Source organism: Bactrocera oleae, chromosome 5 (assembly GCF_042242935.1).
Source record: "Bactrocera oleae isolate idBacOlea1 chromosome 5, idBacOlea1, whole genome shotgun sequence".
Lineage (NCBI taxonomy): Eukaryota > Metazoa > Arthropoda > Insecta > Diptera > Tephritidae > Bactrocera > Bactrocera oleae.
The window spans coordinates 15,183,294-15,204,820 of record NC_091539.1 but is presented as its reverse complement, the minus strand read 5'-3'; the positions used below and the strand labels follow the sequence as shown (position 1 = coordinate 15,204,820).

The 21,527-nt window shown below is 33.0% G+C and overlaps 2 protein-coding genes across 3 annotated transcripts; both read left to right on the top strand.

Moving 5' to 3' along the window:
- The first annotated feature begins 993 nt into the window (after positions 1-993).
- On the top strand, positions 994-11,813 carry LOC106617457 (insulin). Its single transcript, XM_036371360.2, has 5 exons — positions 994-2,659; positions 8,451-8,558; positions 8,642-8,783; positions 10,554-10,782; positions 10,857-11,813. The coding sequence occupies exons 3-5, from the start codon at positions 8,742-8,744 to the stop codon at positions 11,009-11,011; spliced, it is 426 nt and encodes a 141-aa protein (XP_036227253.1). The 5' UTR covers positions 994-2,659; positions 8,451-8,558; positions 8,642-8,741; the 3' UTR covers positions 11,012-11,813.
- Positions 11,814-17,848: 6,035 nt separating this feature from the next.
- Positions 17,849-21,149, top strand: LOC106617489 (uncharacterized). 2 transcript variants are annotated; one of them, XM_036371298.2, is made up of 8 exons: positions 17,849-18,135; positions 18,193-18,317; positions 18,384-19,100; positions 19,190-19,421; positions 19,481-20,144; positions 20,218-20,299; positions 20,364-20,507; positions 20,580-21,149. In XM_036371298.2, the coding sequence occupies exons 1-8, from the start codon at positions 18,009-18,011 to the stop codon at positions 20,727-20,729; spliced, it is 2,241 nt and encodes a 746-aa protein (XP_036227191.1). In that variant the 5' UTR covers positions 17,849-18,008; the 3' UTR covers positions 20,730-21,149. The 2 variants fall into 2 exon arrangements, with proteins under 2 accessions (XP_036227191.1, XP_014090183.1); XM_014234708.3 differs by having other exon boundaries at positions 17,850-18,135; positions 19,217-19,421.
- The last annotated feature ends 378 nt before the right edge of the window (positions 21,150-21,527 follow it).

Below are 21,527 nucleotides of genomic sequence, written 5' to 3'. Positions count from 1 at the left end.
TGAATTTAAACGTGGTCATAATAGGCTTTAAGACGATCCACGCAAAGGACGACCAAAACGACCACGTCGAATGAAGAAGTTTTACAGCCGTAGACGAGTATTTTGCAGAGCTTCCAGAAAGTCATTATAGGAATGGCAGAAAATTATTAAAGGATCATAGGAATAAGTGTAATGAAGTTAAGGGAGATTACATTGAATAAAAGAATATATTTCGTACTAAAAGCAGTATTTTTTCATTTCGAGCGCTGAAACTTTTCAACCAACCTGTATATATTTTATAGGGTCTCCAACGTGTCCTTCTGGGTGTTAAAAACTTCGGGGCAAACTCAATATAGTTCAGGGTATAAAAATGTACTGTATAAAAATTTTATTACAGCGCCACAGAAACTGAATTGGACAATCATATATTTAATATATTTACAACTGAAGCACACGCAACACCAAAGCTCCATGCCGATCAAAGCTGTTTGGATGTTTCATAAATACTTTATTGATAGTGGACAAGAAACACCAAGAAAACTAGCAATAATACCGCCGCATTAGTCGTTTCATATGTATATGGTATGTATGTATATGTATGTGATTCTTATCGTGTTTGTGGTTTCTGTTTATTGTATTAAATGTCAAAATGATAACACTAGTTTACAGTCATTTTGCAATTGGGTTGTTAGAAGCTGTTTTTGGCTAATATTGGGTTGCTAAAACCGAAAATGATAGCAAAAATTTTCTAACACCTATAGATTTTTTGTTTTGTAATCAAGGGGTGTAGGGGTCAAACCAGCACCATTTAACAAAATAACAACACATAGCTGTACATGATGGAAAAATTTTGAATTAAAATTCGTAATCAGGACACCTCAAATACCCCCACAGACCTCCTAGCACATCAGTCGCAAATTTTTCTTTCGGATTTGTTGAGTAGTGTAATTAGTAAACAGCAGCGAATCGACAGCACCGACGAAGCTATGACAGGGTACACAGTTTTTAGGAGGCTCTTTTGCAAATTGGCTGTGAAACGACGAACAACACGCCCTGCGCTACATACTAGGAAATTCAGAAAAAATCTAACCTTATTAGTAAAAGTATCATAAAAAAGTTTTGTTTCTTAAAAAATAAAAAATCTAACATTTATTCAGTTGAAAGCTGGTGAAAATCTTAACGTATTTTGAAAACGTTCAGTCATTGGCGGCACAACGAACTGTATGAGTGACAAAAAATTAAAAATAAACTGTAATTCAATTAAATGCATAGATTACCTAATAAATAAAAAAAAATTATAACTTTCAAACAACCACAGTCGAAGTTAAGTTGGTAACTCGTGTCAAACATCTATTAGTATATAATAAAATAAGCAAGTGTTAGTAATACATCAGATGTGAAAACCCACATAACATAGGAAACCACAGTAACAACACAACAACAATATATTATAAAAAGAGCAAAAGACAAAAAATAACAAACTGTAACGGCAGCCACGCTGCGAACGCTCTGTCGCGCCGCAGTGTTTGTTATCCAGTTGTCAAACCCACCTGCGAGTGAATGCTCAAACATCGAGTCTAACTATAGCACAAATCACGCTAAAAATAGCCCAAACATTGACAGCAGCGCTAAGATACGCCAAGGAATCCACTGGCTTACACTTAAACCTATCAGTACGTACATAGAAGGTATTTAAAACACAAAGTTGCGCACTGGCAGGCAGTGGAACTTCAAACTATAAGCGCTGCATTTGAAACGACGCTCATTTGCGCTCTATGGCTAGCTGTTGCTGGACGCTTGCTGAAGATAGGTACCACGGCTATTATTGTGGACTGTGTCGTAGGCAAAAACAGGTCCAAAAATAGTCACTCGCGTGTTAAACACTAATGCCGAGCAGCAACACCAACACACAACAAACGGAAAAGGTGAAAAAAATACTGCACAATCAGCAGCAAACAACAACATTCCCTGCAATTGAACATAGATTCATTTGTAAAGTGGACACAGCTTCAAAAAAACAAAAACAACTATTTTAATAACAAGCAGCGGTGCATGGGAAAAATAGTCAACATTGTAACCGACTAGAAGACTCCAAAGCACCTCGCGTACGAGCGCTTGGACCAGAGCGATGTTGAGCTCACACCGAAACAGTGCGAACCGCGCACCACAACACCGCAAACGCCAATAAACAGTAAATGAAGCATTGGATTAATCGGTGGCGTTACCGTTAGTCACATAAGTAAAAATTATAAAAGTAAAATAAAAATTAATTTAAAAAATTATAGCAATTTTGTTTAATAAGAAATTTGCAAAACGTAAAAAATTATAAATATATGTCTTAAATTGCTAGTGATGTGCAACTTGTGATCTTCAATTACGCGTTTACGTAAAACATAAATTCGGTTAATATCGTAACTCAGTTATCTCAAAACAAAAAAGTTCCTGAAAAGGTGATTTTGGTGAAAACAAGCGAATCATAACATTTAAGCTTTGAAGCAGAACTGCAAAATATTAGTGTACTAGCTAATATATATAACAAAGCTTCAGAAAATTTCGGCAAAATCTGTTGCTGTCAGCGTGGGAGACGTCAGTTTGTTTATTTGTGTCCACAGGCATATAATGTTTAGAAATCGCTTAAGTACTCATATACGTAGCGGTCAGACAACAACAATCACACAAAGTAAGTAAAAATTTCAATATGGTATTAGAAACAAACAGTTACGGCAGGCATTTTTTCTTTCGGCATCAAGTGCTTTATTTGGATATTATTGAAAATGCTTTGAAATTTTACAGCAAGTAAAAATAATCATACTCGGGCTAATTTAATGTTTTTGGTATATAGTCGACCTCGTTTAAATTGATGTCAATGTCTTTTTGTACATTCATTTTCCGGTCAATGCCAGCAGTTGAAAGAACTAGATAATTGTTTATTAAGCTGGGATTAAGAAATCTAATGTATTTATATACATACATTAATACATATTTTTAGTTCAAAATCGTCGTTGAACAGTCAATTATTTAATTTTTTTATAAAATCTCTTTTCGATACTAATAAAACTAAAGAAAAGGTAATGAATTTCAAAAATGGAATCAACATTCAGTCCCTACGCCAATATACTTATGAAAATAAGAAATGTAAATACAATAGTTCAGACACAGTTATTCGACACTGTCCATCAGCTGAGGATCATTTCTGATCTGATTTCTGAATAAGGAAATAATATTCGGTCCATACACCAATATACTTATGAAAATAAGAAGGATAGATTGTTTAGACTCAGTTATTCTATGTTCATCAGCTGAGTATTTCTCTGAGGATCAGTTCTGATCTGTTTTCTGAAAATGGAATTAACATTCAGTTCATACAACAATAGAATTATGAAAATACTCAGACCCAGTTATTTATACAAATATTTGTCAATGCAAATAATAATGGATTTTCCATTGGCATTTTACTGTAAATTATAATTATTATTTTATTGCATGCTTTTGTTTAAAAAAATATATTTTTTTATGAATTGTTTTACTTTTAAAATTTAAATTAAGATATAAACTATCATATCTGGTAAGTTAGATCACAGAAAAGAGGGCACAGAGTTTTTATATGTATGGTATATACTCGTATAGATAGATATCAAAAAATTCTTTACTTTATATTAATATTTAATTTTTTCTTCAAATCACTTCCGTGAAATTTCACTGAAAAAATGCGTATTTAATATGTGGGTTCAACATGACGTATGCGTAATTTTTAGTTCTTCGCAATCGCAATCCGCCAAAAGGATTGTGTTGTAAATATACTAATACTAGCATTTCTTCAGAAATTTACTAAAGGAAACTAATTGAATTAAAATAGTGGGTGAGGTCTTTAATAATTTGTACACATTTTGAAAGTTGTAATCAATTTATTTACGTTATTTTAATGCTCCTCATTATTTTCTCTGATGCATTTATAGCCAAATCTCCAATATAATTAAATAGACAATAACTGTGTAATAATTTCAGTAAGAATAGTTCGGAGTTGACTTCTAAACAACTGAACCGATTTCAGTAAAATTTAGCACGTTGTTTGTAGTATGATCCAACTTAAAAGATAGGATCGTTTATATCTCAATTATGTTAAAAGTAAAACAATTCATAAATAATAAAATATTTTTCTTAACATAAGAATGTGTTCAGAATTAAAAAATAATAATTATTATAATTATTAATAATGCCGAATGGAAAATTCCTTATTATACTCTTGCAACATGTTGCTACAGAGTATACAGTTTTGTTCTCCTAACGGCTGTTTGTATCACCTTAAAATAGTCAGGCTAGGTATAGGATTATAAATATATAAATGATCAGGAAGATGAGAAGAGCTGAAATCCGAGTGACTGTCTGTCTGTCCATCTGTGAAAGTGATAACTTGAGTAAAAATTAAGATATCTTAATGAAATTCGGTACAACCTTGGCAAAAATATGAGGACGAGGTTCCAGATGGGCGTGATCGTACCACTGCGACGCTCACAAATCGCCATTAATCGAAAACATATAAAATGCTATACCTACGCACCAAATTAAGATATAAAACTGTAATTTGGTACAGGGAATTGCAGTAGCCAGCGGCACCTGTGGGTTAAAATAGGTTTAATGTACATATCTCCTAAACCATTAATGCTACAATAACCAAATTCGCTTAGGAGAATTCCTGTAAGAACTTTTACCGATCCGCCGTCTCCCCATCTAAGGTTTTGTTAAAAACTACTAAAAACGCTATAAATCAATAACTAAATGCGCCAGCGGTATTAAATTTTACACGCAGGATGATTGATGACGACTTTATAGGGGTCGTTTACAAATCAAGCACCAATGAATATAACTGTTATATATCATAACTGTGAAACTTGTCAAAATCGGCCTATAACTGTTCAAGCCCCTACATACCGAATATGTGGACCCCAGTGCGTATGGCTGACCTTTTGCCAAAAATTTCAGTCAAACTGTGAGATATATTATTAAAATTCGGGAAGCATGTTTTTTGATAGTACTACCTTGTGTCAAAAGTTGGTTGAATCGGGTTAATACTTCACTTACCTTAGCTTCTACATAACGGATATTCAAGATTTAAACATCCGGCTAGCTTAACTCCATATATATGTTTATATTATATTATATATGTTTATATTGTATATATTTATAAAATTTAAGCTATTCTAAAACTAAGTGAGTCTATGACCTTCAAAATAAGTTAATATAGTACCAAATTTGAAGTTGATCCTTTTCGTTATATTTTCTAATATTTATAAAGTTTTGCCAACACCTGAAAGTATTTAGCTGGCTTTGATCCATGAAAGTCGCAAGAGTAAAAAATGTTCGGTTACACCCGAACTTAGCTCTTCCTTACTTGTTTAATAAAAAGTTTTGCCTGCAAGTTGCAAGTGTAAAAAATGTTCGGTTAGCCCGAACTAAGGGCTTACTTGTTTTTCCATTAACATAAGTATATTTGTATGAATCATTTCCAAAATTGAACCTTAAGTACAATCCTTTGGATTCTTATACGGGCAATAACGGTTTCGCCTTTATTGGCAAATAATATCTTCACTGCATTGAATAGTTTATTATAATAGTATTTAATGCTTACCATAGCAACGCATGGTCGGGTTTTACTAGTATATACAAACTGAACGATGAGCATTCTTTTTTTTTTTGTTTTTTATTCTAAAAAAAATTTTTTTCGTTTGTCTGGCACAATCTCCGAAGAAATTGTTTAGATCGGACCATTATAGCATACAGCTGCCATACAAACTGACCAATAAAAATCCAGTTTATGTAAGAAAAGCATGCACCTATGAGGTATTATAGATTTGGTGCAGTCGGAATTAAGGTTTCTTCTTGTAAAAATTAAAAATACAATGGACAATTTTACCCGCGACTATCAACGTCTACAAATTAGATCTGTAAACTGTTTCTTGACCTTTTTTCGCTCGTGATTTGCACTAACCATAGCAAAACTTGATTTCTTTCATAATGCTTATACAACGTTATAAGTATTTCAATATGAAAAATATTTTTACTAGACATATATAAGTACGAGTATATAAATCAAAAATCTGTATAAGTATATTTCTCTAACGTTTTTGCGAATTTATGGATATAAACTTGAACAAAAGAAAAAATATAACGGTTTTATTTGCAAAGTGATAACAATTATTTATTGGAACATTTTTTAAATTTCAAAAAAGCTGTGTGAATAAGAAGATAGGAGTGAAATAGACAATTGAAGAACATAGCAACAATATAATAAGAAATTTCCAAAAGTTTGACAAGCTTACTAGTAACCATTCACATATGTACCTGAAATTAAAGATTTCGATTACTAAATCCGACTTGATACCGTTATGATAGACTGAAAACGAATTCTTACCCGAAACTGCATTATAGTATATATCAATTATCACTGCTGGTATTACGAACACAACTTTTATACATAGAAATAAATAATAACCCGGCTGAGACTTAATACTATGAGAGGGCGCCTTTATAATAACTGTCAATCACAATTTTCAAGAGAAACACGCTTTGAACATAAAAATTTTAATCTATTCGAATCAGCGTTTAAATTAAAATGAATGAATTAAGTCAAGCTTATCTCTGTTTAGAAACTCAAGCACATGTGGGGTAGTGCAAGTGCCACAGATTCAAATATAAATTCCAAACACGAGTATGTTTACTTTCATACAAGTGTATAAGTGTATATATTTATGTGTGTACATTTATAGTAATTGCTTGGTATGCACTCAGTATTATTTATAATAATTTGTAATTTATTCTCTTAAGTACTTAATTGCATTCTTATACTAAGTACGGGTTTCTATGTGACCGCAAACGAAGGCGCACTGGCGTCTTCTGCGAATATTGTGTTATTGTATTTAGTATGTATGCTTGTGGGATTTCGTTGTCAAATCTATGCAGGCTATAATTACTTATTTGCTCATACATTTGTTTGCTCATGTTGGGTTCCGATTTCCCCAAGGCGGTCAGAGTTTTTTTTTGTTATTGTTGTAGCGCGTTTTATTAAAATAGATTAACTACATTTTCCAAGCAAAACTTAAGTGACAACGCTACGCCAACGCTTTCGAATTCAACAACTGAAATGTAAACAACAATAAGTTTAATTGCAAAAGCAACTGTGGCGGTGGCAACCACAAATCCATGCCCTAAATGATAAGAAATACATTGAGCGAGCTCCTCCAAAGTTATTTGTAAACATATATGTATAAATACATACACATATATGTATATGTGTAAATATTTATTTTTAAACATTGAAATTTATTTTAATACACACGCCTGTACTCTTAATGATTATTCGAAATTCGAAGCATACAAGGAATTAAAAACAATTATATGTAAGTATCACAAGACTCAACTATTGTACCCATGTTATTTATATTGTATATAAATGATATAAAACCGATAATAAAAAAATCTTACAAAATTTTATATGCAGATGATACGTTAATTTATGTTGAAAAAGAAAATGAGGGATAGTGTCCAGATAAACTTTTAAGTGATATAGAATTATTTAGTAGTTGATTATAAATGAACAAACTTAAATTAAATGAAGATAGGACTAAAATGATAAAAATAAATTTTAATGAAGCTTTTTGTATTTAAAATAAACAGCAAAACCTTAGAAAAAACTAAAAATATTTTAGAAGTATTCGCAAAAATATTGGTATAATGACAGCAATAAATATATATAATACTATTTTAAACCCCATTTTGAGTATTGCTCCCCTATTACATATACATATGTAAATGCTGCAACCAAACTCAGATGGAATGGTTCTAAACATTGTAAAATAAAGGAATGAGATTTATATTGCAATGTAGTAAATATACAACAATTAACGTAATTTTTGAAACTTTAAAATTATTATCAGCGAGTTCTAAAGCACAAAAGTTACTGTTTTCAATAGGTTGTATTGTATGTTGTACTGTATAATACATTGCCAATCGAATTAAAATACGAAACCAGGAATACAACATTTAAGAAAAAATGTATTGAATTTATTACAAGTATGTAATGTAATGTTTTATATTTTTTTTTTTAATTTTGTTATACCAATAAATATTAATAATAAAAAATAATTATTATTTATACTCAATAATTGTCGTCTATATGATTTTGAAATCATATACACTCATGAGTACATCTATATATTGTGCGCTCGTAGTATTGATGTGTAACATATCTGACAATTCAAAAATTTATTCTGCAAGGAAGCAAGAGGTTATCTACCTCATAACCAATTTATATGTGCCCATGTGTTTATTTTATTATTGACATCATTGAGAACAACAATATGTGTAGACTCCCTGTAGCCGCTTAATGTATATGTATTATATGGATCTTCATTTCTTAACAATAATAATATTTTCTTACTATTTTACAAATTCTTATTGTACTTGTCTTGTTGAAGCCCAATAACCCCAGAAAAAATGGCAGTTTCGCAACATACGTATTCTTAAAAAAGATCCACTGAAATAGCTCTAAACTCGATGGTAGTAAATATTGAAAAATCCCGGAGGTAAAAAAATACGCCCTCGTAGCGTCCCTTGACATAGATCAGATGCTTAAAACAACTCAACGCTGGGTATTTTGCAATTACAGATCTGTCCAAAGAGGTATACCTCAAGGAGAAGCGTTATCTCCACTCTTTGGATCTTAACAATAAATAAAATGTTGTTAGATCTAGAAAAGGAGGTTGTACATGTTGTGGCCAACGCTGACGATGTGGCGGTTTCAGTTAAAGGTAAATTCCTTAATACGCCATATACAAATAATAGCAAATGACATAAATCGATGGGACTTATCATGCCGACTATACTGAAATACGAGCAAAACATAGCTAGTATTGTTCATTAGGATACATTAAAGAATTCCAGAAGGTATGCCGTCATGAAGGCTATCGATAGGAGAGAAAGCTATCGATAGGAGAGAAACTATTTGGGACTAATTTTAGACAGAAAGCTATCATGGAAATCACACTTAGACGCAAGGGTAAAGAAAGCAGCTACAGCACTTTATATCTGGGGCCCAAATGGAAACTTACGCCTTGTGTAACTTATTAGCTCTACAGAGGTCGATTATGGTGGTCAATTAATGGAAAAGAAATACGCGGTAAGGCGTATGAAAAGCATATTAGTCGTTTGTAGTAAGGAGCATTCTAAGTTACTTTACAAGTACCCGTTTCGACTCAATACCACGGATGCTCCTAATCCTTTAGAAATAAACTTAACTTCGGGCCCCAATATTGCCTTCTTTTTCAGATAGGAGTGGGATAGGGGTGAGGTGGACGAGGACACAAGGATAAGTATCTATACGGATGGGTCCAAACTAGGTAATCGAGTGGCAGGAGGTGTCTTTTCAGCAAAACCGACTATCTTCCGACTACCAGACCACTGCAGTGTCTTCCAAGCGAAGATCACGGCAATTAAAGAAAGCCTTCTTGTTCTGACAAAGAATGTACTCACAACAAGATACATATTTATATATGTTTATAGATAGTCAAGCGACTTTGAAATCACTAAAGTCTTTAAGATTTCATCGATGATAGTGAAAGAATGCCTCAATCTGATAGTGGATCTAACCTATCCTTTTTCACGGTGAACCTGCAATGGGTGATATTCCTGGCAACTGTGAAGCAGAGAAACTAGTCAGAGCACCATCCCTACAATTAGATTCAGATAAAGAGGGAACATCTTCTATACGAATGCAAGGCTATGTCTAAGAAAATAATCTCTACTATCAGCCAAGCACAGGGTGGTTCAGAGAGGACCAAATAGAGGGAGGGAGAGCCCAGTGGTTTTACAATGGACCTCCTAGGGGCCTAGGTGCGTCGTCAGACATCCACCCTACCTACTTGCTTCTTTCCAAATTACATTTTATCAAACGGTTTGGTGAAATCGATTTCAATTTTGACAAAATTTTCGCTGCTGAATATATTTTATGAAGATAAAAGGTAAAAATAATAAATAATAAAAATAAAAAAATAGGCCCAGCGGTATTTATGCAAATCCACCCCCGAATTAAAACACGACTTTTGACTGCCAATAATATCTATAAGAATAGCCTTTCCTTCATAACAAACACGCCACTCTCATTATACTAGGGATTTGCCGATGCTTAACCGCATACATTGATTAATAGAAGTGTGTATGTATCTATAAATAATTCAGAAAAATAAAGTTGTATTCCATGAATATGGATAAGATTTTCGTTTCTAGTTCGAATTCAAGGCCAATACACGCTTTCAACCTACATAGTGTTTTGCGACACACTTCCTCCAATTTAGTGGCTCACTAGTACTTCCAACACTTCGTAAATATAATATACACTTACTCCACAATCACGATTTCGTTAGCGCAATAGTCCAATTATTTTTGATTTAAAGTCTTACATCTTTTGCTATTGCTTTTGCTTGTATAATGCAATCTTTATTCTATTTTACTCAATATTACTTTTTGAGGCTCAAACAAAAAACATATTTCAAGTATTTTATAATTATGTTATTTACTTACAGATGATGTTTCCAAAACACACCGTAAATTTTCCAAACCTGTTGTGCCTTAGTTTAGTCGTTATTAGTTTTGTATTTTGTGTGGAACTATCGCCGCACTGTACAGAAGCTCTACCCTTACTTCCCGGTGGCAGTAATGATGTGGAGTTTAAACGCTACTGTAGTACTAATCTCTCAGATGCCATCCGTCTCATATGCGGTGGACGCTACTACTCACTATCCCGAAAATTTCGTAAGTATACAGACAAATTTAAGTTTTTGTAAACATAATTTAATTTTTTATTATGCATTGTTTATTATATGCAGCCGATAGTGTTGGCATGGGGCACGTGTCCAGCCTGAAGCGGTTAGCCGGCGAGGAAGGTGAATATCGACAACCTTTTCAAGGTGCAATACACGAGTGCTGTCGGCGTCCGTGCGGGTATCCGGAGCTCAAATCATATTGTGAACCCGATAACTGATCTTCAATGATATGCTACACGCGAAATTTCATTAATTTACATACATACATATGTATTAGCTATAACCTCATGCACTTGAATCATACGAATTTGTTTTAACGTCTTTATAGTAATTAAATTAAAATCAATTAGCTTAGTTTAAGAATTAAATGTCTCGGATATTATATGTATATTGCTATATAATATAGTATATGTATGTATACATAAGCGCATTGTGTGGTAGTCTGAGTAGTGAAAACAGGAGAATTTAAAGGTTGATATTGCGACCCATGTGATATAAGTACGTGAAGTTAAATTATTTTTATAAAACAATGATGAAAACAACAAAGCAGTCAGCAGCAATTTACGAACTGGAGAGATGCTAGCCCAAGAAAAAGTTTGAAAGAGTGGACCAGATCGTTTTATTATTCCAGTAAAGCTGCCAATTTGCTGTACTTTGTATTTGTATGTCCATATATGCATGTAAACATATTTATATGTGTATATATGTATATTAAAAAACGTGGCTTGTGCTGTTTACAAATTTTATATTAGGAGTATTTGTTGAAATTATTGAATAAATTATTTGTTTTGTTTTATTGCTACTAAAATGCATTATTTCTAGTTAAATTGAATTTAGTTAAATTGACGCACAGAAACAACGGAATTTATAGATAGTTAAATCATTTATCGTTTATAATTTAATATAATATAAATTGCTCGCTATTAAACTTTGTATGTAATATCTGCAAATATATAATTTATATAAAAACAGAACCGTACTAATGACTAATAAAAAAAAAAATAATGTAATTCAAGCAAATTGATTTTGTTTCCTTCGAACTTGAACACGTATTTGATTTCCGAGAACAAAAAATGTCGGACGGGACCAAATCTGATGAATAAGTTTTCTGAACGATGAACATTCTTTCAAACTATAATGCATAAGCGAGGTGAAAAATTCCTGAATTGTTTGTGTTGAGTCCATCCACAAAAGTAATTGAGCGCCTCTATCCCACTCATTCTAAAATGGTGGTCTTCGCACAAAATTATTTTGACATTTCGACGTAAGCCTAAGAAGAAGGACAACTGGCATAAGAAATCGAATCAACGATCAATTATAAGAGTAGACCCCCTGAAATACGCACATGTCATATTCTAATTCCTCTTAAACTTATGCCGCAACTAGTAACCGACGTGCCGCCATTCCGTACTTACCGTACGTATCAAACGAAATTTGTCAAAGTTTCTCAGTAGTGACAACGTAGAATTAGTTGTTCCTTGCTGACTTTTTATAGATGGTTTTGCACACATTTAGCTTTTCAGTTTTAATTTTTCTTAATGTAAAATATCAAAACTAAAATCCGACTATTAAAAACAGTCTACCTATTTATAAATAATTATATTCAACTGTGATTTTGAGTTAGTTTAAAATATTTCAAATATATTCAAGTATATTTTTTAATTACTACAAAATATCGATACCAGCAACCCTGCGTTATAATAGAGTAATCAGCTGACAAGTTTCTACGGGAAGAATCCAATTTTCGCGGGTATCCCACATTACGTACGGTAGAAGCGGTGGTGAGTATTTATTTACATTGTCAGCTGATACGGTCCACGGTTTTGCATCGTTCACTAACTGATTACACGGTCATCAAGTAGTTTTTACCAGAGAATGTAGATTATAGAGTAGGTTCACAGTGCGGCCTTTATCAAAATTTCGCCACAATTAACATCAGGGGACTCAAAAATAGCAGAATTGAGTATTTTCAGTGTTAACTGAAAACAAGTAATGAAGGACTAAGTTTGAATGTAACCTTAAAAATAAATTTGTTTCTGATTAATGGCGTTCTGTGGGCGTGTCAGTTGTCCGATTACGCCTATCTGCAATACCAACCGTCTTACGGTATTAAGAAATAGTATGTACCAAGTTTCATAAAGATATCTCAATTTTTACTCAAGTTACAGCTTGCACAGACGGGCCGAAAGTCAACCGGATATCAACTCGTCTCTTCATCCTGATTATTTATATATATAAAACCCTATATCTAACTCGATTAGTTTTAGGTGATACAAACAACCGTAAGCTGAACAAAACTATTATACTCTGTAGCAACATGTTGACAGAGTAGAAAAATAGTGCTAATTCAAATGTTAAGAAATGTACGCTTGCAGATTCGTTAATCTACAATGCGCAAACCTTCTTTCCATATATGTGTGTATGTAATTTATAAACAATCTGTATATATTTGATATCAAAAGGCATAAGTATCTGCATATGTACATATGTTCAAATTGACCTATTTCATGCATCATGATGAATTCCATAAAATCTTTTGAAATATACATATGTACATATAATAATGTAAGGATTGTATTATAACCTAATTATTTAATTTATATGCATAGGTTTTATAAATAATATATTTATGTACATATATATTTATTTGCTTTGGTCATTAAAAGTTTTGATAACATCTGAATAGACCAAGCGGTCGCACATATGCTCATACATATATAATTATGTCTGCATGTAAACAAATAAGTTTGAACGAACCAAAAGCATAATGTTTGTAAATTTGTATAAATACAACTTTGTATGAAGGTATCTATACCCGAGTTCACGTTTTTTGTTTCACAGCTTTGCCTACAAACCATCGTAAATATGTAGTTTTATGTATAGCATGCATACATATCGACGCAGATTTTTGCGAGTCACGGAAAACTAATTTAGAATTGACAAATATTTTAAATCGACAAGAGCTATGTTGCCGCTTTTTTCTGTATTTTGTGGGTTTGCGGGGTTGTCACTTTTCCCTTCTAGAGGGAACATCAGAGGTTGTTCAATTTATGATTTTAAGCTTTTGCCTTTTTGAAGCGAAGTTGCCTGTTGAAAGGGCGCTTCCGTTAATAAATGAAAATGTTGTTGCTGTGTAATTTACTATAAATTTGGGCTTCGACTATTTGGCTGTCACATTGACTTCTGATGCTGCTTATGCCATTTGAGACGATTGTTGTTTTTGTAGAAAATGTTTGTAGTTTTTGCGCGTGACATATGTATATAGGTTTGTAGTATTTATATGGCAATGTACATATGTAAGTATGTACATTTAGAGCAGTCCGCGCACATGTTATTACTGATAAGTGATAATATCGAGATTTGAATGCGTGAAGGTGTACATATATACATATGTGCTTGATACTTGCGTACGTATATATGTATGTATGTTTTAAATGATGAAAGGTAGGATTTAAATTAATTACTATTGTAATATATTAAGTTTATAGTATATTATGTTAGGTTCTGACAATTCACACGCTTGTCCATAGTTGAACCTTCTCTATAATCTACATTTTCTGGATAGAATATAAGATTACGTCAACCACCATATTGTGACGTATTTCTTTTGGAATGGGAAAAGGCAACATAGAAAAACTGTCAAATAGTAAATAAAATTGTAAACAAAAACGAAAATATTTTTTACTTCGTGAAATAGACTTAATTTATTAGTTTATAGTAATCAATACATTTATCTATTGACAACATAATTACGAATTAAGTGAATGATTAAAAGGGATTTTGGATGCGGTATTCAGCAGTAGTCTCTTTTATTAAACACAAATATACATATGTATATGAATAACAGTTCTCTTTATTACTTCTACAAAAAAATACCAATGTTTTGCCAACATTTATATCCGAAGGAAAACTGAAAAAATCGTTTTCAATAGTTATTGCAACTGCACACTTAATTTTTCAAAATCAATATATTTTATACATATAAATGTAAATAAATAAATACTTCGTAATCAAAATCCCTTTTAACCATTCACATAATTGGCAATTATATTGCCAATAGATAAATGTATTAATTAAAAATTACCCCTATTTTCCCGCAATATTATTTTATTAATTTCACTAAACCTTTTTTACTATAAACTAATAAATTAAGTTTATTTCACGAATTAACAAAAGGGTTTACGTTTTTATTTACAATTACTGTTTTATGCTTCTTCTTCGCATCCCAAAAGAGTTACGCCACATGATGGCGATGTAGAGCAATTTGTTTTAGTAACAATTGTCACAACTTAATAGAATAAACAGTCACCGACATTCCTCCCTTCCGTACTTACCGCGGCTTGATAAGCCAAATTTGTCAAAAGTTATGCCCGTAGTTGCAACGCAGAAATTAGTTGTTCTCTTTTGTTTTCATTTCACCATTGTTCTATTTGTATACACGATTTTTCTAACATTTTTTTAGTTATAATTTTTCATAATGTAAAAGCTCAAAACTAAAATCCAAATATTAAAAATAGTTTACCAATTTCTAAGTAAGTATATTCGACTGTGGTTTTGAGTTATTTTAAGAATATTGCAAATATATTCAAGTTAGTTTTTTAATAGCTACTAATTATCGAGATTGGCAACCCTGCATTGCAAGAGATTGCTCTCTCATTCTCAGCTCAAACGTTTCTACGGAAAAAATTCAATTTTCGCGGATATCCTACCGTACGGTTTGTTGAAGCGGACTCGTAGAAGCGGTGGTGACTGTTCATTTACATTGCGCTCTCATAAGATGGGTCGTATCAGCTGATTCGGTCACGGTTTTGCTTCATTGACTGTTTGTGCTATAAACCTAAAACAAATAACGGTAATGTGTATTTTTATACTCTCGCAACATGTTACTACAGAGTATAATAGTTTTGTTCACCTAACGGTTATTTGTAATACCTAAACCGAAACGAGTTAAATATAGAGTTATGTTTATCTATATATATATATATAAATTACGTATCTAAATAACTGTGGCCATAAGAACGTGTGTATTTTAATTTTTGACAGATGCTGCCTGTCGCTACAAACCCATTAGAAAGTGCATTTCGCAAGCTACCCGTATATCAGCACAGTTGAGAGCTCATGGGGCTCGTATGTCAGCACGGTTTGAAACGCTTGGGGCGCGTTTGTCAACATATTCAGGAGAACAGGTAGCGCGTGTACCGGCACAGGTGTGCTCTTAGTTGGAATAGCATGCGCGTATATCAGCATGGGTTTCCTTATAGTCGGAAGAGCAGGACAAAATTAAGGCTGAAGTGGATGAGTCATGGCACAAAGATCCAGATTTAAAAAGTCCAGTATGAGAAAACGAAGATGGGGAAAGATGGTTGTTATTCCCAATTTTCCCGAACTTCTTAACGAGCTGCATAACGGTTCAAGTGAAGTGCAGTGGGAATCACGAAATCCTTGGAAAAATTAAAACAAAAGTTTTATGAGGTTGGTTATCGTTTTACAGGGTATATAGGGGATAAAGAAAGAGACAGGCTGATTGCATTAATTATAACATTACTCAGGTATACTCGAGAACATACTTTGAAGTGAATTCAGCCGGATGTTTGATAATCCTGATAATAGTTATATTTCGCCCAATTTTGTTATTAGTAAAACAAGCTCCCTCAATTTTAATGATAACTCACATATTGGCCGATATATGCGGTATAAAGTAACCCGGAAATTCAAAAATCTTTATATTAGGTATATAGGGGCTAAGAGAAGTATTGACCTGATTCAACCCATTTTTGACATTCAGACATACTATAAGCAGGAAAGGATTCTCCCCGAAGTTCAATTATATATCTCGCACATTGACCAATATTTTCGGTTAAAAGTCAACTATAGGCGTTACTCGGTACCTTGGGGCTTGAACAGTTTTGGTTCACGCTCATCTTCCAATTTTGGACGCGGCTGTTATACAGATCTCTCATACCATCTGGATGGTAAAATTTAATAACTTTAGAGTTATTTATATTTAGTTATTGATTCATCGCGTTTTAAGTAGTTTTTAACAGTACCGTTATATGAGGAGTGGGCGAGGCTATCATCAGATCAGGGGTACTTAAGAGATTTGGTTGTTTTAGCTTGAATGGTTTGGTACTCCAAGCTATTGCAATCCAATATGTCAAACTACAGCTCTATATCTTAATTCAGTGCTTAGTTATGGCACTTTAGAGGTTTTCGTTTAATGGCGTTTTGTGGGTGTGGCAGTGGTCTGATTACGCTCATCTACGAACTCGTCGGTTTTTTGCCAACAAATACGTGGACCAAGTTTCATCACGATGTCTATATTTTTACTCAAGTTACAGCTTGCACAGACAGACGGACCGACAGACAGGCATCCGGATTTTAACTCGTCTCGTCAAGCTGATCATTTATACTTGTATATATAACCCTATATCTATCTCGATTAGTTTTAGGTTATTCAAACAACCGTTAGATGAACAAAACTATTATACTCTTTAGCAACATGTTGCAAGAGTATAAAAATAAAATAACAGAACTCTTGCAATCTCTGTACGTATATATCACTTTGAACGCATCGATAATTTTCAACGTAAATGTAATATGGGAAATCCTAGAAAGAGAAATAGACTTTTTTTTGTTGACTTTCATACGCTTGTTTTTGATATACAAGTTTAAATCGCCTTCTATCAATTGTCTTCACCACAGCTGTCAATATTTTAATATTATTATATTACTAATGTAATATATAAGCATATAAAAAATTAAAGATTTACAGAATATTAAACATGATTAGATAAAATTGAATATTCATGAACTATAAATTTTCAGGCCAAAACTAAAAAAATTGGCAAACAACCAAAACACCCGCAAAATATCATGTTTTCTATTAAAACTAACCAATATGTCCGCAAATTTTCATAAATTATTTCCATTTTTATACTTACTTTTCATTTATCGAAATAATTACTATCGGCTTTAAAATATACGTCAAGACAGCAGATAATGATTGTTACAATGCCATAGTGTGAACACATTTATTGCATCCAATGCAACTCTTCGTTATATTATTTTTGTTTGTTACAGTTTTGGAATGTTGCTGCATATAATAAACATATCTTCTATTTAGAATACTGCAAAATATATACTACTATTTCATTGAAAAATAAAACATTGAGATATTCGAACCTTTAATGTAGTGCCAAATCTATTTGTATTAAAATGTATCGAAAAGCACAACCTGATTGCCTTCGTTACTTCTTGTCTAAACTAAGTTCAGGCAGCTCAAGCTCTGCACAAGTTGAGGAATTGGCACGCGTGCTTGTGGAAGTGGGCAATTACGAAAAATGTAACTAATTAATTATATTATATTAATTCTTTAAAGTAATATATAACCAAATAACAGCGCTAGCATCAGAAACCGTACAAAATGCTTTGAAGGATGGTATACTCAAACCGGTGCTACACAACAATGCAGGATCCTCCAGAGTTCCGCGTTTATTGCGTTTACCAAAACAGAAGGAAATTTTAGTAATGTCAAATTAAACGATTTATGTTCTTCAAAGATTGAAGTCTAAATGTAATTTTTTTTAACAGGAGAATAATTCACATGATTTCTACTGTTATGAGTGTCATTTACCGGGCGCCTTAACGCACTGTCGACAGTGCTCCCGTTCGTTTCATCGACTCTGCTATCGCAAAGAACCTGAACGGCCCAATTACACGGTACCATCAGGGAAATTTCAAAAGAATCGTCCACCGGCCTTCAGTTCAGACACTGATGCTGACTCTGATGCCGATGACACAGTACAGGAAAATACTTCCTTTGATTATGAGAGTGACGTAAGGATATCATCATCATTGCTGCAAATAGATACAGGTTCTACTAACAGTGGAGGCCAACAGCGCTTCACCGAAGAGATTACAGTTGATAGCACATCCTCGCCTATTCAAACCGATTTGAATAACATTGAAGATGAAGTAGCGAATACGTCAAACGCAACAAAAATTGGCACTGAGCTAAATAGAAATCAGAAAATCTATCGGGAAGATTTTGAAATAGAGTCAAAGACTAAAGTGGAAGTTGTTTGCATGGGCGAAATACGACCCCCAACACGAAAACGTCCACGCACTCTCACCTCAAATTTGTCGTATAAAAGTGAGATCGGCTTAAATGAAGAACTGGAATCAGATTTTGAACTTTGTACTTGTTGTCGACTGTTAAAAACAGCTGAGCTGCGACATCCTCCAAATATGCGACCGGACGAATTAAGTTACTTGATTGATTTTACGTTTGAGCGTAATCGTTCGTGGGTGAGCATACAAAGTGGTTTATGTATTACTTTAACCTTGGGTTAATCTTATAATTAAGATATAGTCATTCATATTATATTCATATTCAGAAAAATAACACTTTTAATCATAAACAGGTCAGTAATGACGTCCAAAGTTACTTAGAGTCAATAAAAATACCTGTTGGGGTGATTTCGGACGTTTCAAAATTACTATTTAAATTTCCCGAAAAACATTTGGATTCCATAGCAGCTAAATTGAAAGAAATGCAGTATAACCTCTTGACTGAATTCTTTGTAGACGTTCTTGACTTGCAACATAATATTGGTGTATTTTTTGGTCGTAAGTAGTAAGATAAAGACAAAAACTACGACAAAAAATATTTGTAATGTTCTCAACAGCTAATAGCATGGAAATGGAAGCTACGAAATGGATGGTTCGTGACATTGCATACGATTTGGCTGAGATTCGTCGTTGTCCAGATTGTTTTCGGCACTCACATGAAAAACATTCTAACGTTTGGTTTGCGAAACCCTGCGTTCAACGTCACGAATTAGTTTTTGCAAAGCACAGTGGTTTCACATATTGGCCTGCAAAAGTAATTCGACTTCTGCCAAATAATAAATACGATGTTCGTTTTTTCGGCGGTAATCATTCACGTGCACTCATCGAATCGCGTTTAATTCGCTCAATCGATACAGATATAAAGTCTTTAAAGATCGGCAATAAGCCGGCTATTAAAAAAGCGCTGGAAGAACTACGTATACATCAAGTTTTATCAGCATATCCGCCTTGTATATTTTCTTTTCATGCAAACAAAAATGAAATGGAGCAAATTATAAGGAATGCTTTACAAAGAACAGCAAATCAGTTCCTGGAGAACACTAATAAGACAAGAAAACCACCAATTCGTCGGCAAACGATTTGTAACACTGCTCCACCTATTAGAATGGATACTCGCTTGGATATTTCTGACGACATAGTGTCTTTGCCTCATGTCGAACCGCCTATGCTGAGTGACAGCGGATTCCTAAATGATACAGAAACCAGATCAAGAACGAGAAGGTTAATATTTTCATAACGAGTAATCTCAATTTCATATAGAATAACTATTCTTAATTTCATTATAATTTTTCAGATCGCAGTATAGCAATCCAAAGTCATCAAAACGACTAACACGTTCTTCGAATACTCTAATAAGTGTGGCAGATTTAAAACAGGTGGCTAAAATGAAATATTCAAAGATATTGTCAGTAAGCAAAAAAGAAAATCTCATAAATTTAGGTTCAAGATCAACTTGATGACGCCTTAAAAGTAGTAGCAGCTACACAAAAGAAAAATGAAAAATTGCAAGCGAATATAGAAAAGCTAAAAGCATCAATTAAAAAACATGAACATGAAAAGAAAATCCTTAAACGAAAGCAATGGGTGGGTAACTGTGCACTTCAAAATACACGAAGTTTATACAAAACATTGCTGATGTATTTTTTATTTTTGTAGTGCTATTGGTGCCTCAATGAAGCGATTTACTTATGTTGCTTTCGTGCTGCATATTGTTCGCAAATTTGCCAATCACGGCATTGGAAAGACGGTCACAGTAAAGTGTGTAGGAATCAAAATGATCAACGCCAAGCAAGCTCCACAACATGAAATTGCGATGTTATTAAATCTTTATTGTTAGGTTTTTAATGATATTTATATAGGTTATATGCTCTGATTAGGTTCTGTTAAATCGTTTTTGAAAACTAATAATTTTATACACAGTTACACAATTAAATTCCTCAAGTGCTCCCATAAGGGGTTTGTTTTGATTAGGCCTTTGTAATTGTTTACCTTTTCTTTTTTACCTATGACAATATTTATATTTCGTACACGAATTCATTAGGTTTAGATATTTGGTTTACATCACTAAAACTGTATCACTAATCTTCAAGTAAAAAGTTAGAAGCTCATAATTGGTATTTAAAATTAGCAAATGGGAGTAAATGCATATTTTATCAATGTACATATTATAAAACGAGAAGTGGATTAGAGAAGAGTTGAAATAAAAATTAATAATGTTAAGAATAATTTGGATGAATTTTGCACTGTAGATGGCGGTTTATGCGATACAAAAAATGTATTCTGTGGGGAACCACACTCAAGAGTTTAGGTGCTGACATCGCATTTATATAAGATCGAGCAAACGAGTTCTTTATACATAGAAATATGGAAGTAAGATATTGATTGATTTCTTACAAATACTGTCAAGTGCTGCTGGTAGAATGCATGCCATGCATTGTGTGTTCTTTGTTGGTTAAAAAAATACACCGTCTGATTTAAATCATTCTGGTTGTGAAATCAGGCTGTAAAATAAAAGTAAAATAAAACTTTTTTTGTTTCATTAGAAAAAAAAACGACTATATAAAAAGTTTTAAGTGAATAATCCAAAAATTATTGGTCTTTATA

Coding starts and splice junctions, on each gene's coding strand:
- LOC106617457 (XM_036371360.2), top strand. CDS start 8,742: ATGTTGTGGCCAACGCTGACGATGTGGCGGTTTCAGTTAAAG. Junction 8,784..10,553: donor TGTGGCGGTTTCAGTTAAAG/GTAAATTCCTTA, acceptor ATTTACTTACAG/ATGATGTTTCCAAAACACAC. Junction 10,783..10,856: donor CTCACTATCCCGAAAATTTC/GTAAGTATACAG, acceptor TATTATATGCAG/CCGATAGTGTTGGCATGGGG.
- LOC106617489 (XM_036371298.2), top strand. CDS start 18,009: ATGTATCGAAAAGCACAACCTGATTGCCTTCGTTACTTCTTGTCTAAA. Junction 19,422..19,480: donor TATTGGTGTATTTTTTGGTC/GTAAGTAGTAAG, acceptor TGTTCTCAACAG/CTAATAGCATGGAAATGGAA. Junction 20,508..20,579: donor TCCTTAAACGAAAGCAATGG/GTGGGTAACTGT, acceptor TTATTTTTGTAG/TGCTATTGGTGCCTCAATGA.